The 13,293-nt window shown below is 48.4% G+C and overlaps 1 protein-coding gene and 1 pseudogene across 1 annotated transcript; both read right to left on the bottom strand.

Annotated features, from left to right (window-relative positions):
* Positions 1 to 1,451: 1,451 nt before the first annotated feature.
* On the bottom strand, positions 1,452 to 1,776 carry LOC100762033 (annotated as a pseudogene).
* Positions 1,777 to 6,116: 4,340 nt separating this feature from the next.
* Positions 6,117 to 7,991, bottom strand: LOC113833105 (hyaluronan and proteoglycan link protein 2). The gene is made up of 5 exons (XM_035450471.1): positions 7,904 to 7,991; positions 7,332 to 7,685; positions 7,125 to 7,241; positions 6,821 to 7,003; positions 6,117 to 6,400 (listed from the first exon to the last, which is right to left on the bottom strand). The coding sequence occupies exons 1-5, from the start codon at positions 7,989 to 7,991 to the stop codon at positions 6,117 to 6,119; spliced, it is 1,026 nt and encodes a 341-aa protein (XP_035306362.1).
* Between the last annotated feature and the right edge of the window lie 5,302 nt (positions 7,992 to 13,293).

Here is a 13,293-nt window from a genome sequence, read left to right as displayed (position 1 = left end):
TATTGGCCATTTATCTCTTTATTAAACCAATGAGAGTAACACATTGTTACAGTGTACAAAAAGATCATTCCACAACATTTCTCTGTGAGTTTGAGGCCAGCCTGGTCTACAGAATGGGTTCTGGCTGTTACATAGAGAAACTCAGTCTCAGAAAATACAACAACAGCAACAAAGCAAAAAGAGATTTATAAATTCTTAGGGTTATTGTTAATTAATTTTTATTTAAATTAAAAACAATCTTATTTTACATACCAATTCCAGTTCCCTCTCCCTCCTGTCCTCTCATTCCCCTCACCGTAGCCTTGTTCCACCCCCATCCACTCCTCAGAGAAGGTGAGGCCTCCTGTGGGGGATCATCAAAGTCTGTCACATCATTTGGGGCAGGACCTAGGCCCTCCCCCAGTATCTAGCTGAGAGAGTTCCCTCCATAGGGAATGGGCTCCCAAGTCCACTCGTGTACTAGGGGTACATCCTGGTTTCACTACTAGCGGCTCCATAGACTGCTCAAGCCCCCCAACTGACACCCATGTCCAGGGGGCCTAGTTTGGTCTTATGCAGGTTCCCCAGCTCCTGATTGCTCAGGTCAGCTGTGTCTGTGGGTTTCCCAGCCTGGTCTTGACCCCTTTGCCCATCAGTCCTCCCTCTCTACAACTGGATTCCAGGAGTTTGGCTCAGTGCTTAGCTGTGAATCTCTGCTTCTGCTTCCATCAGCTACTGGATGAAGGCTCTAGGATGGCATATAAGGTAGTCATCAATCTCATTGTAGGGGAAGGGCATTTAAGGTAGCCTCTCCACTATTGCTTAGATTCTTAGTTGGGGTCATCCTTGTGGAATCCTGGAGATTTCCCTAGTGTCAGGTTTCTCGTCAAGCCCATAATGACTCCCTCTATTAAGGTATCTCTTTCCTTGCTCTCCTCTGTTCTTCTCCCAACTCAATCTTCCTGATCCCTCATGGTACGGGAGACTACTTCCTGAACATAACACCAGTAGCACAGACACTGAGATTGACAATTAATAAATGGGACCTCTTGAAACTGAAAAGCTTCTCTTTTTTTGTGAGAGAGAATACAACTACAGAACATTTCTTTATTTTTCACTAAGGCTTTCCCAAAGGACATAACTCACCCCCACTCCCGTAAAGGGTTAGTGCACTCACTGCTAAAGAGCAGATATGAACAGTTTCAAGGATTGGAACCAACCTTAAAAGGCAAAAAATGCTTCCTCTCTGAATTATCATAAAAATGTTTAAGTAAAAAAAAAAAAGAAAGAAAAGGAACAAAGGGGCAATGTGGTTTCAGAATGAAAAGATCATTCATGTTTCATGTCATACATTCAACCTTGGCTCTAGTAACAAAATGGAAACAGGATTACTATCATACAAAATGTTCACTACAGCACGCTGTTTGCACCTCTTTCAAGCCCATCCCCAGCCCCTAAAGCTTCCAAATCAATTACTTCCCAGCCTGTTGGGCCTGTTGACGAAGGAGCATATAGATCTTCTCTTTGATCCAGTCTTTGTTATAAGGCTGGTATGTTTGTGTATCAGCTGGTTACACAAGACAGCTGAGATCTGCCAGATGCTCAATAAAATCAAACAATTGACTGATAGCCTATGTGATAGAGGGGCTGTTGGGATTCATTCTCTTTAGGTGTTCTTCATACATTTTGCAAACACCTTCCATGCACTCATTCACAGACTCATAGTCAGCGTAAGTCCTGCCTTCTGGCTTCTTGGTAGGCTGTACCAGCAAAATGGTGTGAGACATCGCGCCAAACGCTTTGCTACAGCTGCCACTAACACCACCGCCCGAGAAGCTTCTATAAGGCAAAGGACACAGTCAACAAGTCACACTGGCAGTCTACAGAATGGGAAAATATCTTCACCAACCCCACATCTGAAAGAGGACTGATCTCTAAAATATACAAAGAACTCAAGAAGTTAGCCACCAAAACACCAAATGACCCAATTAAAAAATGGGGTACAGGTCTAAATAGAGAATTCTCAATGGAGGAATCTCAAATGGCCAAAAGACACTTAAGAAATTGCTCAACATCCTTAGCTATCAGGGAAATGCAAATCAAAACAACTCTGAGACACCATCTTACAACTGTCAGAATGTCTAAAATCAAAAACACCAATTCTTAGGGTTATAATGGCCTATTCAGACTAAAAAATAAATGAATTAAATAAGGCTGTATGTCTTTGCTAATTTCATTAAGCTTTAATTTTTGGAGAAATTGAGTCATATAAAAGAACGGTGATATTTTATAAAAGTACACCATAGAAAGATCAGAAAAATGAAGTTCCCAGTTTCTCTATGGAGTATATCTGTGTTTTAGAGTTTATTTTGATGCTGAGTGAGCTTTAATTCAATATTGTAATTTTTCAAGACAGGGTTTCTCTGTGTAGCTTTGGAGCCTATCCTGGTACTCGCTCTGGAGACCAGCCTGGCCTCAAACTCACAGAGATTCGCCTGCCTCTACCTCCCAAGTGCTGGGATTAAAGATGTATGCCACTACCACCTGACCAATATTATAATTTTTAAGGCTCAAAAACCTTAGGGACAAATTATAAAATTCTAACCTTACAAGAGTTACTAATTTATTGTAAATTGTTAAAGGTAGTTAAAACATTAAAGATAATGAATCCAGGCATGGTGGCACATGCCTTTAATCCTAGCATTTGGGAAGCAGAGGCAGGTGGACCTGTGTTTGAGGACAGCCAGGTCTACAGAACGAGTTCCAGGACAGCCAGGGCTACACATATCTTTAATGTGCCCCAAATTGTGTTTGTAGTGCAGCTCAGTATAAATGTAATGCATTTTCAGAGACAAGCACGGAGGGAGATACCAATTTATATTCCCTTTATATAGTCTTCTATATATGTTGTCAGTTAAGCCTAAAACATGTAACTTAAAACAAGTTTAAAGTAAACTTAAAGGTTATTCAATATAAAATACTATTCAAAATCAGGTATATTTTAAAAATTGGTTATGAAAACAATTGAATACTCAAATAAAATGGGTTAAATTACAGCACACTTGCATGGCAGGACATCCCTAGACTCCAGCAATACCCTTTTCCTTGGATGGGACACAGGCTAGATTGCATGTTAGCCTCATTACAGGAGAAAGATTCAGGGAAATTATACTCATTGGAAGTCCGCTGTTTCTGTCTCAGACTATGTAGGCCAGACCTGGAAACCTTCTTCCTTATCTATAGGGAAAATGAATTACTCTTCCTGTCTCACATACCAGGGGGATGGATTCACTCACCCAGCAGATGACTTGGACAGATGACTATATGCTCTCACCAACAGAGAGACAAATAGCAACTACTCTGCTCTCAGTGTCTCCCAAACTGATATCTGAGGTACTGGTGACAGAGGAAGTTTGTACCTAAGCCTGCCACCTGACTGGTATGGGACCTGCATGCTGTTTGATTGGCCATGCCTCCTACCCTGACTTTCAATTATCATCTTAGTTAATAGATACTTTACTTGATTCTGTTAGAAGTCCCCAGAGCATTTCAACTGATACAATAATAAGACAGAGGCTCTGCCCAGGGCCAGTCAGCACAGCGGGGCCACTGTGGACACTCATTTAAGCATTAAGTTATAGGTGTCATCTAGACTCATCATGACTGGGTAAAGAAAACAACACTGCTTGAGGAGGAAAAAACATGAACTGTAAAAGTTCACCCAGACCATCCTCTCAGAGTCACTTTCCAGAGATGACAGCAGGGACCAGCTAGCTCTCCAGCCTGCTGCTGTTAGAAACCCAGAAGCCAGGGGGGCCTTCTCAAGTAAAGCCAATTCAATACTGGACATTTGGGGACAGGGCATTGTTAGATTTCTGAGGCAACATAAAAAGAAAGAGGCAAGCCGGGCAGTGGTGGCACACGCCTTTAATCCCATAATTTGGGAGGCAGTGGCAGGCAGATATATGTGAATTCAAGGCCAGCCTGATCTACAAAGTGAGTTCCAGGACAGCCAGGACTGTTACACAGGGAAATTCTGCCTCAAAAAACCAGAGAGAGACAAGAGACAGAGACAGAGGCAGGAAGGGAGCAGGCTGACATTGGCAGAAGAGACTTAATTCTGCACAGCCTTGGGCAGAGGGAAAGGGGGTACCTTTAAAGAGGGAAGGGAACACTTGGAAGTTATATGGGGGGCTGGGAAATGGGGAAGTTAAATGTAGCTGCAGGAGGCTACCTGACATTTGCAGTCTCTATTTCCTGGAACTCTTTGTCCAGACAAACAGTTTTAGCTTTAGAAACTATCTTGCCCTGGCTGTCAGGATGCACGTGACAGTGGGTGACTGAGTTAGGCCCTGGCAGTGAAGGGGAAGAGGCTGAATTTCAACAAGTCTTAGGACAACTGAAAGCTCCTTGGTCAGGACCCAGCAGAGGTTGTTCAAGATTTATTCCTCAGGCATTATGATGCCCCTCTCCCTCTGAACTCATAGCAGTATTACCATAGCGTTTCCCATAGGGTTAACCCTGACAGCTTCCCAGGACCAGACTCTATGACAAAATTTTATTACCTCTGCTGTACCTAAAAATAATAGGTTTAGATTTTTAATCTGATTTCTTTAGTAACTCATGCCTGACTATAATCCAGATAACAGTTGGCCCTTACAAATAATAAATAAAAGACAACAACAATCCCTGAATCCATAGCTGGTTTTGTTGGAAACCACCATGACCAACTACCTTACTTATTGTCCCCATGGGTCTGCTTGTCTTTGTTCTCCTAGGTCTACTGATCAGGCCCAACCTAACTCACTGATTGTTACCCAGCACCTGCTCCTTCATAAAAACCAACCATCTAAATGTAACTTAAATAAATGAATGAAGTGACTAAGGTAAGACCATCTTGTCCTGGCTCCGTTTTGTGTCTTCTTATTCACTTAGTCGCATACCCTACCACCTCCAACACTCACCTCTCTCCTGACTACACACTTGAGATTTCCATGGTCCAGATGTTTTAACCAAAATAATTAGTGTTTACAATAAATGAAGAGGGTGTAAGTAAAAATTGATTGCAATGTGATGCATGGAATAACTACCATGTTCTACCAAAACCAAATGTCGAAAGGTTCCTCTGACTCTCATCTCACTTTGATGTGGTTTGTATCTTTAAAAATGCTGTGCCCTGAGTTCCCACACCAAGAGACATGAACTGAGGCACAGGCTGCTCTTGATCACGGGCCAGAAATAAAGGACTCATTTACTTTTAATTGTCTTAACCTGAATGGTTGTCTGTCACTTTGTAGATTTATTATAATATGTCTGTGCACCCTGTGCCTGCCTGGCACCCCAGGAGGTCAGAAGATGGTGATGGATTTCCGGGAACTGGAGTTACAGAGGACTGTGGCTTCTGGCCCTCTGAGAGAGCAGTTCTCTTAACTGCTGAGCTAGCCACCAGGACTTTACTATCTTTAATTGTGGTCTTTAGCTGGGTGTGATTCCAGCACTCAGGAGGCAAAGGTAGACTGATCTGTGTGAACTCGAGGCTAGCCTGATCTACATAGTGACCCCAGGACAGTCAGGGCTAAATTGAGAGACCTTGCCTCAAACTTAATTAATTAATTAAAGCAGACCTTGGAAACGCTTTAAGTACATCTAAAAATATGTTTAGACCCACTATATATTTGTTCTGAAGGGCCTAAACAGTTCTGGAAGTTTGGGTGCTTCTGGCAAATTTGAGTGAGAAACCCTCGGGTGGCTGTAGACCTAAGGAGGACAGCTAGGTTCTGGAGAGGATGGACAGGCCTGAGAGCTTTCCTCTCGGCTGTGCGAGCTCTTGATGCCCTCTCATCACAAACCCTTTCTTTTTCTGGGCCACAGAGGCAATAAAGCGTCTCCTTTAGATTGTAGGCATGCTGTAGGTACTTTGGGTCCAGGGCCAGATCCTCTCACACATGCATTCCAAACCTCCAAGCCTCCAAGCCTTGCAGCTTATCGAACAGAGAAGGTGCCATGTCATTTTATTGGTCAGTTAATCCCTGGGACGCCCCTCTGCCGGGGAGCCCGGAGCGCAGCGCTGGGCTGGGAAGGCAGGTGTGGGGCTCCGTCCTCGCTGTCAAGAGGGGACCCGCCACTCCGTCGCTCGTCTACTTCTCGGTGTAGCAGTAGGTCCCGTAGGCCGCCTGCTGGGGCCGGGGAAAGCCGAAGCTGCGCACCCCGGGGTCAGGGAGACCCCCGCAGCGCGGCCGCGGTGTCGTGATGGGGAAGCGGACGCTGCCGTCCGCCAGCCAGCCTCCGTCGCACCGATCCAGCCCCGAGAATTTCCAGGCGGCGTAGAGGTGCCCGACCTTGGCTACCACAGCTCCGCGCCTCCGGCAAGCCGCATGGGCTTCAGACAGCGTCAGCCGCCCGGGCACGAAGAACACCTGGCCTGGGAACGTGAGCGGGTGACAGGCAGCCCCAAGCAGCCTGCCTGGGAGCGGGACGCGACAGCGAAGCTCCGGAAATGACAGCAGGAGAACCCTGGCAGGACGGTGCTTGCCGGGGTCCGAAGGAACGTGGTCTGGGATGCGCTCGCCCTGACATCAGACCCCGCCCGCATCCTTTCTCCTCCCAAAGCTTGTGGCGCTGGGCCCCGCCCCAGCCCCTCCCCCGCCCTCCCGCCAGGCCCCGCCCACGACACCGGCCGCGGACCCGCCTCCACCTGGTCTAAAGGTTCTGGTCCTCCCACCTCTGGGATCCGTTCCCTCGGCCCGGCCAAGTCCTTCCTCCTGGCCCAGGCCCGTGCCCGCCCTTTCTCCAGGATGGGTCCCCAGGCCAGGCACCGCCTGCCCGCCGGTAGTTGGCTCACCGGCCAGCGCCGAGGTGAAGCAGAAGGCGTCGTAGCGGTCGCGGCTGCGGTCGCGAGGCCCGTAGCTGCGGATGCCCGGTCGCCCGTGACCGCCACACGGGGCGCGCGCGTTGAGCACGGGGTAGCGCACCGAGCCCTCGAGCAGCCAGCCGGCGTTGCACCAGTCCAGGCCCTCGGTCCACGCTGGCGGAGGAGGGGGCGGGGAGGACGGGAGTCACCGGCGCAAGCCAGACTCCAGCTCCCCCCGCAAGCTCTCCGGGGCCGATGTGCAGCCTGGGGCCGCCAGGCGTGCTCTGGCGCTCACCCTGGTATAGTTGGCCGTAAGTGGCCAGGCGTCCGTCCTGCTCCTCGCACGCCTGCTTCGCCTCGAAGTAATTGAACTGGTAGCGGCCCCGGCTGGGTTGGTACGGAAACACCACACCTGCGGGGAGGAGGAGAGCTTGGCAGGGCAGCTGGGTGCAGAGGGGAGCGGTGCAGGGGACACCGGCGCCGCCGGAACAAAATAGCTCACCCTCCAGGCGCAGGGTCAGCGCCACGCTCTCGTCCTCGATGCCGTTGATGAGCTCGCAGCGGTACCGGCCCTCGTCCTCCAGGCGCACGTTATTGATGAGCAGGGAGGCATCCAGCCGATGCCCCCTCCGCATGCTGGCGCGCCCTCCCAGGGGCCCATAGCCCCGGGCGTGCAGTCCGTTGGTGATGAGGATTAGCGTTTCCCGGAGCTCCCCGGGCTCCACTTTGCTCCAGCGTACCTTGTAGCTGGGAGGCGAGGTGCCCAAGACGCATGGCAGTGTGGCCGTGGCCCCACGACGAGAGTGAATGACCTCGTGGATGGGGGGCAGGAGGTAGTGGGGACCCGGATGGGGGGCTGGGCAGAGGGGCCACAGTGGCAGGCCTCTTATCCTCCCTGCCCCAAGTGCCCACTCAGACCTAGTCCCCAGAGGCTCTCCTCGGGCTCACTGGCACCACCCTCACCTCTCCGCACTGGTTCTCACTCCCTAGCTGCTTTCACAGCTACTCTTTAGCCCTCCATCCCTTGATCCCCTCCCGCAGTGTCCTGGTTGGGGGGCTGGGCTAGGGTCTTACCCGGGTTCCCCAGGGCTTGGTGAAAGCTGGTGAATGCCCAGGGAAGAAGGAAGCAGTAGACTGTAGGGAAAGGGATCCGTCTCAGCATGGTGGTGTCAGCGAGCACTGTCTGCAGGGCACAAATGGTGGACACTGCTTAGTACTGAAGGAAAATGGGGGAGGGGCAGAGAGGAAGATTACCGTCCTGCTGGGTATATGGAAGTATTTGTCTGGCTGGGAACCAAAGGACTGATAACAGGCTATCCCAGCCAGCAAGCCCCGCCTCGGTATCTCCTCCTAGGTCCCCTCATCCCAGCTGCTTCCCAAGCCTGCCATTGGGATTTGGATCTCTGTATTCACTTTCTACCCCAGAGCCAAAGTAAATATGATTTCTCCTGCTTGAAAGAGTGGCTCTCTCTCTCATGCTGCTGATAAAATCGAACCTTTTCCACACAGTTTCCTAGGCTCCAGGCTCCAGCCTCCCCTTGGCTGCCAATGTCTCCCCTAGCCCCAGCCTGACTCTGCACTGAAGTCCAGACCCAATGAATTTAAGAGACATCAAAATTGGGCCTAACCTCTGGAAAACCTTCCCTCATTCTCCAGTCTGTCTCACTGTGGAGGATGAAGTCTACTGGACCAGACAAGGAACTTCTTCCCTCTACCCTTATCATTGACTAAACTAACTGGATTGCAAAGCAGAGCACATGCATGGGCAGGCTGTGTCACTGGGATTTTTCTAGGCTTCACAGTGCATAGCATTGTAAAGTTATGAAAACAGTTCCAAGTGCAGCTGTCTTTCGGCTGTGGACTGACTCTCTCTCTCTCTCTCTCTCTCTCTCTCTCTCTGTGTGTGTGTGTGTGTGTGTGTGTGTGTGTCTTTCTGCTTCTATTCTTATCATTTGAACTTCTTTTTCAAACAAATGGTGGACTGATGACCCCTTGACTTGTTTTTATTCATTTCACAAATTGAACTCTTCCATATGCTAATTGCATAACCTTACCCAAGTAATTTAACCTCAGCCTCAGTGTCTTGATTATCACAAAGTAGCATCCTACCTGTGGTGGCTAGTCCCCAGTGTCAGCCTGAGTGGATTTAGAATTACTTGGTAGACTTTGAGGCAAACCTCTGAGCATGACTGTGAGGATTTAGCTAGAGAAGATTAACTGAAGACCAGGCCCACCCTGAATGCCGGCAACACCACCCCATGGGCAGGAGCACCAGGGAAAAAACTGTGAGCCAAAATCAGTCTTTCTGTTTCTGTTGCATATTTTGGTCATGGCAACAATAAGTGTAACTCACACACTACGCTTAGCAGTTGCAAGAATCAGGTAAATTAATAATGGATTTTTAAAACAGTGCCCGACATGGAACAAATGCTGTAGAGTACACAATAGGAGCAAGCTGTCTGTGCATTAAGACCTAACATCAAATAATCAAGGGGAGGAGGGATGGGAACACTGGATAGGATAAAGAAAGTCCTCAAAGAGGACTTAAAGCACTGGGCTCTAAAGACCAGTTTATAGCTGGAGAACAGGTTAGTTAAATTAAGATGGAACTGGCTGCTCTTCCAGAGGTCCTGAGTTCAATTCCCAGCACCCACATGGTGGCTCATAACCATCCGTTATGAGATCTGGTGCCCTCTTCTGGTGTGCAAGCATACATGCAGGCAGATCACTGTATGTATAATAAATAAACCTAAAAAAAGAAAACAAAAAAGAACTTTCCACCAGGTGGCGGTGTGTACCTTGCACTAGGGAGGCAGCAGCAGATGAATCGAGGATTCATCTCACAGTGCATAGCATTGGTTCGAGGCCAACCTGGTCACAGAGCAAGCTCCAAGATGTCCAGGACTACACAGATAAACCTTATCTCGACCCCACACATACACAAAAAGAACAAACTTTCCAATAGGGGCTGAAGATGCCTGAGTTTGGTTCCCAATTACTTGTAATTCTAGTTCCAGGGGATCTGGCGCCCTCTTCTGGACTCTAAGGCACCTACTTTCATGAGCACACACCCACCCACCACATACATACACACGAATAATTAAGAAAAAACCTTTCCAATAATAAAAATGAAGTGCCATAGTAGCACACCTTTAATCCCAGCACTCAGGAGGCAGAGGCACTCGGATCTCTGTGAGTCTGAGGCCAGCCTGGTCTACATGGAGAGTTCTAGAACAGCCAGGGCTAGTTAGAGAGACCCGTTCTCAAAAAAAAAAAAAAATGTGTGGGACAGGATTCCATATAGGACAACCTGGTAAATAAGACTGATCTTTATTTTGGGGAGATGGTTCAGTGTGTAAAGGTGATTACCACCAAGCCTGATGACCTGAGTTCAATTCCTAGGATCCCATATGTTTAAAGGAGAGAAGTGGCGCCCACAGGCTGTCCTCTGACTCCATTTGCACACCATGGCACAAGAACACCACACCTGAACACAAAATAATAGAAATGCAATAAAATGTTTGTAAAACAATGGGCCAAGAGTGATCCCGGATAAGCTACCATCGGCACATTTAAAGTGCAATCTGACCTAGGCACTTTACTGTATACTGTGTGTTAACACCTCTGGAGATCCAGAGAGACAATAATAAATGCCACAGGTGCAGTCACAGAGCTCTGAATGGAGGGTTTTCAGGGTTCGATTTCAGACCTGACTGGATTGAGCTCTTAGTCACAGACCTAGAGTTCTGTATTTAAGAGAAGCACACATATACCACTTCTATACCCCTTGCAGAAAGAAACCAACACAGTGGCCAGCAGCCCATTGCCTACCTGAAAAGATGACCTCAGAGACAAAGGGAGCAGAGCTTAGCAGCTTCCTGATCTGCTGAAGGAAGACGTTCCTGTGGAGGTGATGGTGGTGCTTGGTGGGGGTGCTCAAAGCACCCTAAGGCCTCAGGGCTTGAGCACCTGATGGATGCCCTGGCTCCTCAGACACTTTTCCAGGAAGGCTTGTTTCCTGTGCTCAAAGAAGTTGGGGTGCTGAGACCTGTTCCCCAGTTCACACTAAATCAGTGGTGACTGGATCGGTGGCACTTGATGTCCTGGGGCCAGGGCAAGACACGGGGTTGGGATGAAGGGGTACAGAGTAAAGCAAGCTACCCAGAGGATCGCCTAAAAGAGAGCAAGGAGCAGGCCCTGCTACTTCTCCTGTTCTTAGACCAGGCAGGGGTTGGGCAGACCAACTGCAAGTCCAAGGGTGTTGGGCCAGGCAGGGTGGGGATGAACCCTAAGTGTGAACCCAGCTCTGTATTCCCATATGGACCTCATCCAAACAACCAAATCGCCCCTCCCTCCACCGAAGCCCTCACCTGTGCCCTCCGTGACAGCCTACATGTGGCCTTTTGGAATTTGCTGTCAAGGTGGGAATCAGACTTTGAGGATGTCCGGCTGCTTCAGGACCCTGACCCTTTCTGTCTGTCTGTCCTTTTCTTTTCTGTCCCCACCCAATTGGAAACACAATTTCCCATTGTCTCTGTTTTTTCCCCTATTGTTGGATAACAGGGCCCTTTTGTTCATCCCTTGGGTAATGGCATGGAAATGTCAACATCTGGGGACGTGGGATGCAGGACAGGCTGGCACAAAACACCGGAAAAAGGCCTGGGTGGGTGATTGGCTCTGAGCAGAAACTGACATCCAGGGAGAAGAGTATAGGGTAAGGTTGAAGCAGACACCCTCAGTACCTCAAACTCCGGGATTGTAAAGGGAGTGTTTGTGGTGCTGGGGAACCACCTTATCCCCGGGGGACAGGCAGGGCAGCTGGGATTATTGTTAGAGAGGTATATATCACATGAAAATTTTATGTCCCTGGGAAGGGACATGTGACTCTTATCCAGGAGGAGCTGTGGAAACTCTCCAGTATTTTTATTTTATTTTATTATTTCAGATGTATGAGTTGCTTTTGGATGTATGGTGGTGTGTGTGTGTCCGTGCACCTGCAGTTCCAAAATGGCCAGAAGAGGGCAGCGGATAACCTGGAACCGAAGCTAAAGGTGGCTGTGAGCCATAACTTGGGTGCCGAGAATGGAGCCTGGGTCCTCGGCAAGAGCAACAAGTGCTCCTAACCACTGAGACATGTCTACAGCTCCCTGGAAAGCTCTCTAAAACTGAGGTCATCGGGTTATGCAGCACAGGTGAATAATCTTTGTTTAAATTTTCAGGAGGACTGGTGAGATGCTCAGAAGGTAAAAACACTTGCCATGCAAACCTGATAACCTGAATTCAATCAGCAGGACCCAGAGTGGAAAGATAAAACCAACCCCCCCCCAAAACTGTCCTCTGACCTCCACACCCAAATTCAACCTGCTCCCTAACACACAATAATAACAATAAAAAATTTAAATTCTGAAGAGGCCAAGTGCGGTGGTTCACATCTCTAATGCCAGCACTTGAAAGGCTGAGGCAGGAGGATTGCCATGAGTTTGAGACCAGCCTGAGCTACAGAGTGAAATCTTTCTCAAAAACAAATGAAAGCAGGGTCAGAGAGAGGGCTAGAGAGATTAAGAGCACTGGCTGTTCTTCCAGAGGACCTGGGTTCTATTCCCAGCACACACGGCAGCTCACAACTGTAACTCCAGTCCCAGGGGATCTGATACCCTCTTCTGGCCATTGTAGGCACCAGTGCACACATATGATGCACAACACACATGCAGGCAAATACCTGCACATATGAAATAATAAGATGATAAAAATTAATTTCTGAAGAGGAAGATCCTTAATCTGTTGGGCAGAAATTTACTTCTTCCTCTCCAGTCTCCGCAGCCTCCCTCCTCCTACGCCTGCAGGCAGAGTTCCAGTTCACATACAGACGCACACAGCTGGTGGTTTGTTTTTCACCTGTGTACCCTATACAGGCAGGTGTCCACCAACAACTCAGATTAAGACTAAGACTTTTGGCTTCTATCAATGCAAAGGACCAGCCCCCATGACAGCCTTCCAAACTTCAACTTCAAATCTTCCTCTTCCTCCTCCTCCTCCTCCTCTTTCTCCTCCTCCTCCTCCCTCTTCTTCCTCCTCCTCCTCCTCTTCTTTTCTTTTTAAAGATTTTATTATTTTTAGCTAGAAGTGATGGCACATACCTTTATTCCCAGCACTCAAAGCAGAAGCAGGCAGTCTTCTTGGAGTTTGAAACCAATCTGGTCTACACAGCAAGTTCCAGATAAGGTTACATAGAGAGACCCTGTTTCAGAATAAAAATAAAAGATTTTATTTGTTATTTAGTCATGCGTGTGTCTGTGTATAGGAAAGTGCAGGTGAGCTACTGAGGAGGCCAGAAGTGTCCAGTCCTCCAGGGCTAGAGTCATCAAGCAGTTGTGAGCTCCCAGATGTGGGCACTGGGAACTGAACTCAGGTCCTCTGTGTGAGAGGTTCAGGCTCCAACCACTGAGCCATCTTTCTAGCCCTTT

The sequence above is a fragment of the Cricetulus griseus genome (genome assembly GCF_003668045.3).
Source record: "Cricetulus griseus strain 17A/GY chromosome 1 unlocalized genomic scaffold, alternate assembly CriGri-PICRH-1.0 chr1_0, whole genome shotgun sequence".
Taxonomy (NCBI): domain Eukaryota; kingdom Metazoa; phylum Chordata; class Mammalia; order Rodentia; family Cricetidae; genus Cricetulus; species Cricetulus griseus.
The sequence above is the reverse complement of the archived record's forward strand: the minus strand, read 5'-3'. Positions and strand labels throughout refer to the sequence as shown.